This window comes from Pinus tabuliformis, chromosome 2_2, assembly GCF_031772625.1.
Source record: "Pinus tabuliformis cultivar Carrire ecotype Pingquan chromosome 2_2, CPIR1, whole genome shotgun sequence".
NCBI classification, from domain to species: Eukaryota; Viridiplantae; Streptophyta; class Pinopsida; order Pinales; family Pinaceae; genus Pinus; species Pinus tabuliformis.
In genome coordinates, this window is record NC_142300.1 from 835,623,588 (window position 1) to 835,638,851 (window position 15,264).

At 40.8% G+C, this 15,264-nt stretch overlaps 1 protein-coding gene across 1 annotated transcript in view; it reads left to right on the forward strand.

Annotated features, from left to right (window-relative positions):
• The window catches only part of LOC149195564 (uncharacterized), a 178,656-nt gene extending 166,694 nt beyond the window's left edge, over positions 1-11,962 (forward strand). The window contains exons 5-6 of the mRNA XM_089405361.1: positions 11,378-11,473; positions 11,662-11,962. Coding sequence (XP_089261487.1) covers positions 11,378-11,473; positions 11,662-11,922 — 357 coding nt within the window. The 3' untranslated portion in view covers positions 11,923-11,962. The remainder of the gene's footprint in view (positions 1-11,377; positions 11,474-11,661) is intronic.
• Positions 11,963-15,264: the final 3,302 nt, after the last annotated feature.

The following is a 15,264-nucleotide window of genomic DNA, read 5'->3' on the forward strand; positions in this document are numbered from 1 at the left end:
ATATGAACCCGTATATGGTTTTCCTCCATGACAATCATGAGGGCACATCCATTTGTAAGATCCACCACCCTTTCCCCCTTCAAGTTTGGTCACATAGTTCCACAAGGGATTTGATGTACCTTTCCCATCTTGTGCTTCAGTGTCCTCTTCAAGTTCATCCCCTTCCTCTTCAAACCCTTCCTCCTCATCATACATTGGGTCACTACTATTAGGACCAAGTTCATCCCCTTCCTCTTCCCCTCTATTCCTCACCCTTGCCATCATTAAAACCAAGAGTGGAATGATACATAGAAGCCAAAAGAACACCATCTTGGAATATGGATATAGGTGGTGGACAACCTGTAAATAAAGGAGCAAGTAGAAACAATGGGAAAGAGTAGGAGAGGGAGGAGAAAAATACAATTTTTTTTTCAAAAAAACAAGGGAGTTTGGGGTTTGAACTTACCTCTTTAGCTCTTGTAGATGAAGTCCTCCAAGCTCTTGCTCCAAGCTCCTCCTCCTTCTCCTAGCTCCTCCTCCTTCTCCTAGCTCCTCCTTCTTCACTCCTCCAAGCTCTCCTCTCTTCTCCTCTCCTTTCCTCTCTTCTCTTCTCCTCTCCTCTCTTCTCTTCTCCAACTCTCATAAACTCAAAGTGAGAAAATGAGAAGAGAATGGGGGCTTTATTCTTTTCTAAAGTCACCCTAGACTCACCCTAAACTCACCTAACCCACCCCCTCATGCTAGTTAAGTTACATGTTAAAACAAATTTAAAAAAAATAAATTAAAAATCCGCTGCCGCGGGGTTGCATCCGGAAGCGCCTGGGTGGCGTGCGGTTCCGGGCCGGAAGCGTGGCGCCACCCCGTGCCCGAACCGCCCTCCGATCCGCGGTTCCGGGCGGCCGCAACCCAAAATGCCAGGAATCGCATTTTTTAAACGGATCCGCGCCACCTCCTCCTCCGATCCGCGCTTCCAACTTGGATTCCGGGACGCTTCGCTCCGATCCGCGGTTCCGGGTTTGGATCCGGCGGGGGGGGGGCGATTCCTGCATCACTGGTTTGGATGTTAGCATGATCCACCAGTGTGGTAGGGGAATGTTGAGGCATGAAAGAAATTTTGTGACTTTGTCAGGGGCATTCCTGATGGGTTGGAGGATTTCCAGATATTTTGTCCTTATTTGTTTTGGTAAATTAAAGACTTTTTATATTAACATACAATAGTGTGCATTGTCACACTCTGGCTTCATTGCCTCAAAATTAAAGTTTCATTGTTTGATGATAAAGCCAAAAAAAGCTTTGCTTGACAACATCAGTCTCAATCCTTGTCCATACTAGCTAGACTCTGCCTTACCATGCTTGATCATATCATAGATTCAGTTTTAGGATTTGATATTTACTGATTACAGAGCAGAATAAAATAACAAAATTTTCAAATCTCTGAAAGGACTACTGGGCATACCCATAGAGCCCACTATAATCTTTAAACTAGCAAACTAATCATCAAACCGAATCCTATATATATGTTTTCGTAAGCAAAGTTTAAGGCTATCCCAAATCAAACAGCTAAAAGAAATATCAGAATGCTTAACTGAGTTGGCAGCATTTTCGTCCAACAAACATAGGGAATGTGTCGCTTGATTGGTTGCTTTGAATTGTTGCAGAGCCCTCATTCCATCTTCCACATCAGTTGGTCCTTATCTCTTGGAGCAGGTAGTTCAGGTAATTATTTGTCTCCAGAGCATGCTTCTGCTATCAACTTTTTCTCCAGGAAGCTCACATGTGTTGCCGAAGTTGGCAGGTATCCTTCAGAGAATGGAAGCATTCATTGATGGCAATCATGATGTAGAGTCTTTAGGTTGTTTGTTACACCAAGAATCCCATGAGGACATACTTTACCATCCATTGGGAATCTATAGGCACCTTGAAGACATTCTGATATCCTGGAATATTTTTTGGGTTGTCTGGTGAGAATCAGAAGGGTTCCTCATCTCTTCTTTAGTTTGTTGTTCCTTCATAATTATGCTAGCATGCTGCCAAGTGTAAATTTGAGGTGTTGGATGGAAAATTCTAAATGCCCGTTCATGTCTTTCCACTAGATCTTCATTCTTGAAGAGTGGATGACATATGACCTCAGTTCTTCCCACTAGGATGCATGTTAGTGGCCTCAAAACCACCACCCTGGAGTTTCTCTTGTGCCCAAAACATTTAGAGGAGGTGATACAATCTATGATGGGTAGTAGCAACATAGGACAGAGGCCACTTCTTCCCTCGACTTCTAGAGGATGATTGAGTCCATTTGTATCCCCAGGGGTAGGGCCTTCTTCCTCTAGAGGAAAAGGCAAAGCCATTCCCTATTCCCGTAAAAGGGGAAGAGGATCTCAGTGACTAATTACTTTATGACTTTTAGATGACTCATGATATACATTTATTATATTTTTTGTTGATATTTTGACTCTTGAGAGTTGAGACTCAGACAGGACTCAAGATTTAGGAGTTGATTCACTATTTTGATATGTAATGTAGCACTAGCCCTCATATACATATTATATATTAGCTTTCTTTACATGTTTATGTGGAAATGCATTTATTTGATGTTGTGGATACTCTAGATGTTAAAAAAAAAAAAAAAAAAAGAATAATTTTGTGTTTTGTTAATTTTGTCGACATTTTGCTGACTTTTTAAAAAAACTCCCAACTTTAACGAGTTTTTCAACTTTTGGACCCTTGCCGAATTAATCTCGACTTCGACTTTTTCCACATTGCTCATTACAGTGGCATCATATTTATCTATACAATCGCCAGTGGCTCGCTTTGTGGACTAAAGAGTGACATGCATACATTACAATGAATAAATTACAGTGGCTGGTATGGCATTCTTGTATGGTCTAGTGGCTCTCATATTTGTACTTGTGGCTTGATTACGATGGTTCAATCTCTTGATATCTCTATGGTTCGATTCCTTGACTATTATATATATTGTTGTATGATCTCTATGGTATGGCACATCTCTCTTAGTATGATAGAGAGTAACCTTGTTCATATGGTAGTAATGATACATATGTCATATGACTCTCATGAAACGATGATAGTGGCCCTATTATCTTGATACATGATTATGAAAGTAGCAGAGCAATAATCTTGATTTGATAATGATACTATGACCACTATGATGTATAAGGCAATGACCATGATATATGATGACAGTGATCCTACATGGTAGTATCTTTGATATGACTGACTTTGATGACAATGACTATGATACAACATGGCAATATCTCGATTGGAAGTACCCCTATTTGTTATGGCAGTGATTGGTAGTGACCCTATTTGTTATGACAGTGATCTTGTTGGATTGATAGTGACATAGATATGACAATACCCTTGATGAAAATTATTACATGATGGATAACAGATGTGATATTGTATATGACAGTGATATGATAGAAGCTCTCTTGAACTTGTCTTGTTCTGTTCACAAAGTAAGTTGTGAATTGACTTAGGTTGGCCCTGTTACCGCTCAAACTAGCAGGGGGTATGAAAGGGACTCCTAAGGGGCAACTGCTAGATCAAAGGGCAACGATGGAGGCTTAGCCCACTGTCACCTCAGCTAAGACTCCCAACCCTTTACGCATTTTCATTGATGGGAGGGTACCCGGTATATAGAAAGTCACTTGTGAAGGATGAATTAACCAATCGTTGTGAAGTGACCTTTATAATCCATTTCCTATAAGGGGGTTAAGAATAGAGCTTTCTTGCTTGTTAAGCAAGGTACAAAGATTTATAGGATAAGGAGGTGAGGATTTGAGGGTTAGGTTAGAGGAATATGCCTTATGAAGGGGTTTCCCAATCCTAAAATCCTTATTGGACTTGACTTCCCGAATGGTTCTTGAAGATTTGACTTTTCAAAAGTGTGGGACCACACGGGACCAAGTGGACCCAACCTAGGTTAAGGGGGAAGAATCTAGCAACCAATGATGTTCTTAACCTAGACAAGGAGGGGGAAAGGATCAAAGCAAGAATTTTCACTTAAAGGTGTCAAATTGATCCTATGAGGCACTAGCCTTGGGAACACTAGGGCAAAGTTTGATCTCAGAGCTAGGGCTTGGGTTATCTCACAAATTGACTATTGGAATGGCTTCAAAATTGGAGAAGGCCTTGAGGACACACCAACATAGGAGGGGCTAGGAGATCGAACATTTTCTTGTGCTATTTTGTCGGGAAAATGATGCCCTAGGTGACCCAACTTGGCTAGACCTAGAAGAGAGAGGGAAAGGTGAAGAAAAGTATTCGTTGAGTGACCACCTATTGGAGGATCAGTGCCTTAATCCTTGGGGAGAATGGAGTCTAGGATAATGATGAGAAAGGACCTTGTATTTCGGTCAAGGAGGCCTTAAGGACTTCTTCGCTCAACCTTTAGGGCAAGAGGAAGAGACCTCAAAACTTTTATACTTCGCTTGGCAAAGGAGATGGCTTATCAAGATCAATTCCCTGATGGAATTATCCCTAGGAGATTTCATTCACATACATGGCCCAAACATTGAGAGATGCTATATACAGAAACAATAATTCCACAAATTTGCAATTATGCAATGCAACAATTAGCCCTATTATAGCGAAAATCCCATTCAATGCATATGACAAAAGTAAAACAAGAATAGCATTAAAAGTGTGTACTTACATGTAATAGAACATATCCAATCATCAACATTTGACAATAAATAAGCTCCAAGATAGAAAACACCCCAATCCAAACATCAAAATTCATGCATGCTCCAATTCTTCATCCTAGAAAAAGTGCGAAATTCTCTAAAGAGAAGAGAGATCCAATCTAAAGTGATGATGAGAAAATGAACTCATCTCACTTGTATTTATACACTAGGAGTTCGAATTAGTCCTTTAGGCCTACATAAGCCCTAAAATAAAATAATGTGCTAAAACTAACTTTTGGTGACAAGCCCACCAAATTAGCTCATAAATGAAATAACAAGCCTCTTAAGAGGTCAAATGATAGACAAGCCCACCAAATTAGCTCATAAATGAAGTAACAAGCCTCTCAAGAGGTCAAATGATAAACAATACATGTCATAGGGCCCTCCAAGAGGCCTGATGAGGTCCATAGGTGCCATAATGAAGAATAGGACTCTCAAAAGTGATGGACAAGGGGGTGGCACCTTGTTCTCCAAACAATAAACCTGTGGTACTCCCAGTGGGTGTGGGGGCACAATAATAACTTCATGGGTCTCCAAATGAGTCGAAGATGCCTATAGACCACCAGTAAGGGCTTGGATGATGGTGTAGGTGATGCCACATCATCATACAAGTTCTGGGTCAGCTGCCAAGTGCATGGTACATCTATGGGGCTGGTTGGGCAAAGGTGAACGAGGTGCATCTTCCTCGTCCAATAGGTGGATCTTGAGCCAATCTATGAACATATTTGGGGATCCATGGAGTGCTGTCTATTACTATGGAGGCCCATGGCTCTCAACACACACCCTACATGTGCCAATATAGCTCTCTGGAGGGTTAGGACCTCGTATAGGGAGACCAAACCCAAGATGGAGACCACCTGCAATCTTGCATAAGATCCAATGCGTCCCCTAGCCTTCCAGTACAACAAGTCATCAAAGAAATCGAGTAAAAGAGCTTACAAACCATGGACCACAGGTGGGGACTTCATAATGGCCTACCCTTCCATAATGGGCTTTGGCATGTGTTAATGTCTACAAACTCCAAATGGGGTTAACCAAGTATCCCATTAGGTAGTTTCTACTTTTAAAGGGGATAATATGTCCAAGGTACATCCTTTAAAAGGTGGTGGCATGTGATAAAGAGGTGAGTGGAATAGGGAATGAGAAGGGGCATCCCTGGGTCACATCCTAGGGTACAAGGGTAGCTAATAAAAGAGAAGCCCACACTTGGGTATATAATATATAGGAGGGAGCAATCGTGGTACATGAGGTGCCCCGACCTTGATTTTTCCACCCTTATTTATATGCCTTTTGCCTTTTTATGATTTTTCTTTAATTAACTGCTTAGGGCTCAAGGGATAAGAGCATGATGTGTAAGATATAACAGTGGCTACCCCCTTTAAGGTATGGTGGTTCATTGCCTACCAGGGGTTGGGACAATCATGGGTTCCTGAATGATAAAGGAGGCTCATCTAGGGCCTGTAGGAACCAGGGTGATGGCCATGATGATGGGGTAGAGCTCATGTATTGACTTTTGCCCATGTGCTAAATGTGTTTGTCCCAACCATCTTTTGCATTTTTTTGGTACATCTTCCTGTTGAATGTGGCCAATGATGCTTTTACTTTTCTTTTTTGCTACATCAACCTCCGGGGCATCATTTTAGGCCTGACCCAAGGTGTGGGCAAGGGGAAGAGGAAGGCTAACCCTATGTGGACCCAGTGGAGGAATTTGGACCCAGGTGGGAGAGATGATGAATGGGGTTATAATGAGTGGAAGGGGAGTGATATAAAGCGAACTTGGAACCTTTCTTTGCCAATCTGGTTATGCCAGGTCATGTGGATGAGGGAGCGTGACCACACAACCGAAATCTGGGTTTCCCATGTAGTACCATCCCTAAAGCCCAAAGGTGAGTAAAAGAGATCCCATGGGACTAGGGTCCAAGGTTAACATCCAAAATAGGTCTAGGGGACAAGAGCACAGACCTAGCCCACTCTTTTTGCTGACCCCCAACATTAATCCACGCCCAGAAGTATCCATGATAAGCAAACTACAATACGTAATTACCAAATGACAAGGCATACCTTTAGGTTCGGGAGGCCCACCTTCAAACATACAATCATAACAGTGAGGGACCACATGGATGGCTTAGGTGGCGAAGAAATGGCACAAGAAGCTAGTTGGTGGCTGCAAGGGGCTACTGACTAAGGACCGTCTTGGAGAAATTTGTTCTCCTAGGGATATCACCAACAAAATGGTGGGTAACAGGCCCCACACCGATGGGTACAAAATCCCAAGCTTGGGTTCCAAGCCCACAAAGCACTTTTTTGGCGCTCCAACCTCCAAACCCCAAACCCTTGGGCTTAGAGCTAGCAAATTTCAACACGGATGAGGGGCCAAACCTTATGGCAACAATGAGGAAGGGTTGCAACTATCACCTCAACAACCTGCCTCCTACTGTTTAGTGGGATTTCAACCACAAGAGATGCTTCCCCATGCCACTTATAAGGCACTCTAATACTAGGGTTCAAGGCGACTTATTTTAAAGGTCCAAGGATGGATAGAGGGCTTGACAGGGCCAAAGATGACTTGGATATTCGAAAGTAAGGTTCAAGCTCTCTATGGTTAGACCAATAACAAGGATGCTATAAGTTAGGGTTTGAATGATGTTCAATATTAGGGCATGCAATGGCATATAGTGGCCTTAGAAAACCCCTACAAATGATGTTCAACAAGAAGGAAACAAGAGTTTCCAGTAGAGACTAGGGCTTACTCAAGCAAACAAGTTCTAAGGTTGTGAGATGTGCATAAACAATAAAGTGAGGTGACGTTAGCCCTTCTGGGCATGCACGACCATCTATAATGCTAGATTTTGCTTTGAGAGGGTTTAGATAAATTGACCTACAATTTAGAGATACTCCTATACAATAAAATAACACTCTACACACAAATTTGCACCTAAAACCCTAGAGGCTACACTAGCCGTCTAGGAGAGAAAATTTTAGGGTAATTTATTTAGTTTAGAGATGATCAAAACACTTATAGACTAGTGCCTCAACCTACAACGAAAAATGGAGTCTTAATGGAGCAAAATACCAAGGAAGGACCTTGATATAATAAGGGGCCACTTGCAAAACCCTAGTTACTTTTCTTATGAGGGAAGAAATTAATTATAAGGTTTGCACACTAGGAGTTTTCTTATAGGCTATGAAGAATACAATTTTACATGCAACTATGAAGCAACATTTCACCAATTATAAGCATTTAGACATGGAACAATAGAAACCCTACTTAAAACATTTAAAGCATGCAAAATATCAATTAACAACAATAAACTTACAAAGTTTTCCACAATAGCACTTCATTCAATCCCAAAATATTGTCTCCAAGCAAAAGTCACATCCATAAAAGATCACATTATGCCCAAGTAGCGAATAAGGGAGCTAGTTCACACTCTTTTTAGGGAGGCCAAAATGACATGTGTGATGATGAAATAAGAAATGAGGGGAGGCTCTATTTACATGAGCCTTATCCCACTCACTTTACAAGTAAAATGATCTAAAAGCCCTAAGACAAATTCACTTTTGAGTGTTCCACAAGAGAGAGGTTACAAGTTGACCTCATACCTCAAAAACAAGACAAAAATGCCATAGAAACCAACACATGTGGGATTAAATGTTCCAATAGTATGATGTCACCCTCCAATGAGCTCAGTAAGCCCTCAAATTGTGAGACAAGGGGTAAGGAGTGCTCCATATTGCAAGAAGTGCCTCGAGGATCATCTGCAAGCCATCAAAAGTCTCCATGCCAACATATCATGCCCAAATGTGTCCTATGTCACCCTCATAAGAGAAAAAAGAATGATGTGGCACCACATATCTCAAGCGTTGATGCTGCATGGTGATGTACAAGCCCTCCCTTGTTATCTCAAGGAAGATGATCATCATCTAGGCTTTAGATCAAGTGATTCCCATCAAACAGTGTCAAGGCTAGCTTGGGGGCATCCTAGGTCCACTAGGCACTTCATCAATATCTCCATTGCTAAGCATCATGGGCTCATCGCTTTAGCATCTAGGGGTCCTTTGGGGTGTCAAGCATCATGTGAAGTCCTCAAATAGTCCAACGCTCTGTTTTGGGTAGAGAACACTACACCATCAAAGTCAATATCTCTCTCCGCTTTGTTTTGGGTAGGGAAGCCTTTGTTGTTGTGATGTGGACCACATGACAAAACCTCCCCAAGATCAAGTGTAAATCAACAATCATTAGGTAACTAAAACCATGGATGCATCATAGTGGACCATACTTAATGTTAGGGGCACAACCAATACTTCACACAAAGATCACCTTCAAATATCTAACTAGACCAAGTCTTGTATAGGTGTTCCCTCTCTTATGTTAGGGATGACTAGATGGATAACCTTATTAGGTGTTTCCAACCCCCAAGGGGAAGTGACAGGTCCCAGGTTAACCCATCAATCCATAGGTGCATGTGTAGATGGTGGTAATGGAGTGGGCATGACTTCAAGGCAAGGTGCCATAGCCAAGTGACCAGCTAATGGTGCTTCAACATCCTAGGTGTGTAGATGTAAAGAGGGAGCAATTGTGGAGGCATTAGTTACCCCTTTCCTCGACTTGCATTTCCCACCTCTCTAGTATGCCTTTTACTTCTTTATGATAATGCTTTGATATGGGTGCATAGCTTAGGAGCCCAAGCTTGCATTTGAGAGATTTAGCATTTATTACCCCTTAAGATGAGGTGGTTTATTGCTCATTAGGGTTGGGACAATACAAGGGTTCCTTTTGATGAATGGAACATGAAGTGCTTTAGGAACTTGGGGATGGCTAATGAGGGGGGTAGAGCTCATGCTAGGCTTTTGCCCACATGCTAATTTCTGTCCCAACTTGTTTTTGCATTTTTATCTTTTTCTTTCATCGTAGCTTTCTTTGCTTTTATCTTTCTTTTAGCTGCAACAACCTCTGAGGCAATCATTTTTGGCCCAGTCCCAAGGATGAGTATGATAAAGTGCCAATCCCCATGACCAATGACCAACAACCCAAAGAATGGATATAGAATGGTGGAAAGTGGTAAGTATGGAATAACATGGGCATGCTACCTCAACCAGAGCCTCTCTAGTAGTGCCTTTCCTATAACCTTAAGGCCTCGGAGGAGGTCCCACTAGACTAGGATCAAAGATTAACAAACCAGTTGAAGTCAGGGAACAAGAATACGGTCAAGATTGGTCAATTGTCCAGATCACCCCTCAATTCATATTAGTGTGCTCCAAAACAATATGGAAAACTCATGATTACAAAATGGTAGAAGTACCTACCAATGGATGGGCCACCTTCAAGAAGGAATGGCGGATGGGAGAAAGGAATTTGACTGGAGCATATATGTGGAGGGTCCATGGCATCATGTCGAGTTCTGATTCATAGAGCTGCTGGCTGGCTGGCTGGCTGTCCAAGGACGAGATTTTTTTTTCTTATGGTTACCCACTTTTTGGTGGGTAAGAGGTACCATAGCCTGAAGGTCATGCCTCTACTCTCAAGCCTATGCCAAAGTTAGCTCTGCTTCCTCCAGGATGCTTAGCAATCTGCTGCTGTCCTTCAAATTAGAAATTGGTTCTTCTCTTCAGGGTCCTTGTGGATTTAATTTAGAATTTTTGTTGTTATCCATATAAGTGACGCATAAGAGTTCCCAAGAATCTAGAATAGGACATTTAATCCATTGCATGAATATTTGTCCGACAACTAGGACTGTCAACAATAAATCCTTTCTTGATGAATGTGAACATGTTAATGCTTCTTTCTGCATGTATTTGCTTATGCCTTCCCATGTGCTGCTTTTGTTGTTGTGTGTAGGAGACACGTTACTATTCCTCAGAATGGTATCAGATGGGGATAGATTGCCTGTGTGTAGCTTGGAGCATATCAAACCTATGCAAATAGGGAGACATGGAATCTCAGTACAGTGCTAGTGCTCAGCATCAATGAAAAAAAGAAACTAAAACTGAACGAAATCCAAATTTTAAAAGAGTAAAAAGGAAAGAAGTTAGTTAATTCTAGTTTTAGATCTACTCCTAGAAACATGCTTGAGGTCGGGTTTAAAAGAAAAAGTACAAGCAGAGTAATTTTAGAAGCCATTGAAGGGGATAATTTTCCTCGGTATAAAACAGAAAGTCGCAAGTCTAGTTTCCAACAGAATTTTAATTATTATGACTACTAATGACCTTGCAGCAAAATGCTATTTCTTTCTTGTTAAAAATTTGTATCCCATCGTAAAAAATGCTGAAAGATGGGCTATTTTGAGAATATGTCAAATGTTATATCTACAACATTTCTCTTTTCTGTACCGTCCGTGCTTTTATTGCTTACAGTAATTTTCTCTGATCATGCATTGTGTGGTTATATTTCTGATGTATGAACTGTTAGCTACTAATATTTGGGAAGGCATTATCACTGTTGAAAACATGTTATAAAAATTATGCACTCCTTTTCTCACTCCCTCCTCCATGAGTGAAGGGGTCACCCACCAGCTGGTATCAGGCAGGTGGATGTGAAGGTTTGTGTAATCTATGATGCTCCAGGCAAAGAGGGATACCTCCATAGAAGCAGCCAGCTTCATAAATTTGGAGTAAACAAACCTTTCTGAATATTTCTGTGTTGGGCTCTGGTACCATTACTTAAATTTTTGTTCTGGTTTATGTTTGAGCAGGTGCGTGAAGTTGCAGAAGAGGACCTGATAGTTGTTCCGCATGGTTCACAAAATGTTAACCTTCTTTTTGCTCGCAAAGGGGCTGTTGTGATCGAGGTAAGAGGCCTTTCTTTTACTTTGACATTTTTATCTTCTCTGTTGAGGTCAAGTACACTAAATTCAATATTCTATTTAGATTTACAAATTTTTATCATTTGATAGTTTTTAGTCTATTCAGGCCTGCAGACATTCTATAGATTTTGTTTTGCTATTTTGGTTACTTCTAATGATTGTCTCAACTGCAGATTTTTCCTTATTTATATTACACAACAGCTTTGACGAACTATACACATGCAGCACAATTGCATGTCTATCCACTTCTTGGAGATATTCCGAAAAAGAGCTTCTTCTTGCATCCCCTATCTATTGTGGGTTGGGATTTTTGCTTTGAGAAATTTCGCTGGTGTAAATATTATTCACGTAAACAAGTTGTTCATGCTGACATTGAAGAGCTAAAAAAATTGCTACATCAGATCAAAGAAGATAGTTCAAGGTGGAGAGTATGATATTTTTTCTAATTGTAATTTTTAGTGTTCTTTGATTGCATTGCTGCTTCCTAGTAGTCTTGTTTTAATCTGGTCTCTCGGTAATTCCTCAAGTCATTTTTAATATGCATCTTACATAGTAATTACTTATTTGTTCTTTCTTGTAAAAATGATTCTTACATTCCAAATAATATAATAATATGCACAACTAACAATTTCCTTTAAAATTGGTGGCAAAAGATAAAAGGCAACCACCAAGGGGTCACTATAAAGAAGGCATTCACAATTGTCATCTTGAAATTGGCAAAACAACAAACCAAAGTAGGGTATTAAACATATAAATTCCATAGCATCTAGAAATGGTATCATTGGCACAAGGCCAAGTATTAGAAAATCGAAGTTTGCGTTTAGGGGAGCACTAGTCTTAAGCATAACCATAAAAAATCAGACAAAAGATTGAAGTTGCAGGATTTTGGTCATCATTGTGGGCTTAGCCCTAGGATAGTTTATGGTGGGAATCATTAACCATTAGTTTTGTCCAAGAAAATTGCCCCCTCCAATATATTTACATGTACCACTTTTTAAATTTAAAAGATTTTGATTGGTTCACATTTATGACGAGGAAATTATATGAAAATTTCATGGGCACTTTAGATTGAAATATCCTCTAATGCAGCGCACAACCATATTCACATTCATCTACTACACTTTGTGCTAGAGTTCCACTCATCTCCGAAGGTCTAGTGTTGAACCTTCCGCTCTAGTACCACTACGTTACACTCCCTTCCACAACATAAACCATCCTAATGGTAGAATAAGGTGTTACTATCACTGACTTGACTTCCAAAGGCTTGTCATGGAAATGGGTTCTTAAAATTTCGTCATTTTCTAAACTCCTCGAAACTTAAAATAAACATCACCATTGCATATGACTCATCGAGAGCTTTCCAACGATATAAACTTTTTCAAAAACTGGCATCTAGATCATAAGATATGGTTATTTAAAGTAGAGCCATTAAACTCTTGGAAGCCCTCCATCCCTCGGGGAAGGTCCATGTCATCATGCCAATCTATTTTGCATTGCCACATCACCATCCAATGGACCCGATTGGTCCACCCCCTTATTCTTGCAAGTTAATACTTTACATTATAACTCAATCAGTTAATGGCCCATTTATTAAATATATAGATATATATTAACATATTATATTTGTTGCATCCCCTTGTATATATCAGGTGGCATGACTAACGAGTCAGATTAAAACAAGGAACCCCCCCCTCACCCTCGCTAATGTCATGGAGGGTGTTGTGGGCGGGGGTGCGGGGTCCTCTATCGTAGTTCTAGTCTTGGTTCCACACCCTAAATTGAACAACATCCATTTAAGTAGGCCAGATCAATGAAAAGAGGGGAGTAACACGAGGTATGAAGAGAAGGGGGGTGGGATGTTGAAATATGTAACTAGGTTTGGTCTTCATAATGGCATATGTAATTGTGATTTTATGTATTTAATGAAAAGAGAAAAAAATAAATTTATCATTTGAGGGATGGGTTTCATGCTCAAGGGAACACATCAAATGCCCATCGAGTGCTTCTAGGTATGTCAGTGATTGAGTCATTGTCATGTATTAAAGACCCATTTGGGCATGGTAAATATTGTAAAGAAAAATTTAGAGTCAAAATGGAGTCAAAAGACCTTTCAAGACCTTGTCGTAGCACAAAGATAAAGTCGGCCTACATGAAGGGACAAGTCTGCCTCAAGATAACAATTCATACCCCCCTTCACAAGCCTATAAATAAGAAGGAATTCAACCTCATTTGTACACACTCAAGTAAGTTCGATCTCCTCAAGATAGAAGTTGGAAAAGGACAAAGAAGAAGAAGAAGATCAAGTTGAACTTTTTGGGCCTCTCTCTTTCTTTAGGGTTTCTACAGTTTTTGAAGTAGACAAAATTCTAAAGCTGCATCGAAGCTGTGAAGTTGTAAGGTCGAAGCTATGAAATTGAGTCTAGATCGAAGCTGTGAAGTTGTTAGGTCGAAGCTACTGACGCTGCATCAAGGTCGAAGTTGTGACGCTGCTATGTCGAAGTTGCTAAAGCTACTAGGTCGAAGTCGAAGTTTGTTACTGGAAGTTTTGCAAGGAAAGCTCATTAAGAAGGAAGGATGACTTGGTCTTGGAGGGTCTTGGTTAAGGGTCAGATGTTTGGGAATTCGTCAACTGAAGATATATAAGAAGAGCATGATTTTGGTGGGTTTTCCTCTCAGTGGGAAAGGTTTTGGCCCTGGTTGATCGCCTATATATTGTGTCCTATTGTGTCATTGTTTTTTATGTTGATTTGGGGTAGCATTAGATGTGCTCTAGCCACAAAAATTGGTGGAGAGGTTAAGGCACATGAGATCTCCAATACCCAGAAGGGGTTTGGGTAGATTCTAAACAGTTTGGGAGATATTAAAATAATTAATTTTTTTAATGAAGCGGCTAAATCTAAACCTAAGGAAATCAAATATTAGTGTGAATTAATATAAAACTGTGTTAGAATGGTCCAAAAGTCATGGATCAAGCCAAATCTAATATTAGTCGTTGATTAGGGACTTAATCTCGGCTGTTGATTTGTCAACGAGAAAAGTACAAGAGGAGGCTCGAGGGTCACTTGGAGAACACACCAAGAGATCAAGATTTCAACTTTCTGGGGTTGGGTTCGCTGAGAAAGTTGAAAGAGTTATCAGTAGTTGCAGCTGAGGGCAGTGAATATAGAAGCAGAGAGGTAGAGATAGTGCTGGAAGGATCAGCGCAGCAGTCGGGAACGCTGACGTAGAGGGCAGAAGCTAGAACAGTCGGAACAGCGGGGAAAGTTGACGCAGAGGGCAGAAGTTGGAACAATCGGAACAGCGGGGAAAGCTGATGCAGAGGGCGAAAGCCAAAACTGCTGGGAACTGCCAAAACAACCGGGAAAGCTGATGCAGAGGGTAGAAGCCAGAATTTCCGGGAACAACCGGAACTGTTGGGAACAACTGGGAAAGTTGACGCAGAGGGTAGAAGCCAAAACTGCGGGGAACAACTAGAACTATTGGGAACTGTCGAAACAGTGGGGAAAGCTGACATAGAGGGAAGAAGCCGGAATTACCGAGATTTTTCTCTGTTGGGTGAGCCGGATTTGACACCCAGATTATATTCTGAAACTGTTTAATAAATCAAACCCTCAGATAGCTGCACCGGTTTTCCCGTATTGGGTTTTTCCCGGGGACATTAGTAAAAAAATAATGGTGTCATTTGTGTGCTTGTTTCTGTTTCCTTCAGTTGATGATCTGTGATGTGTTGAGCATGTACTTGTGTTTATTTTCAGTATTTACATGGTAAATAACTT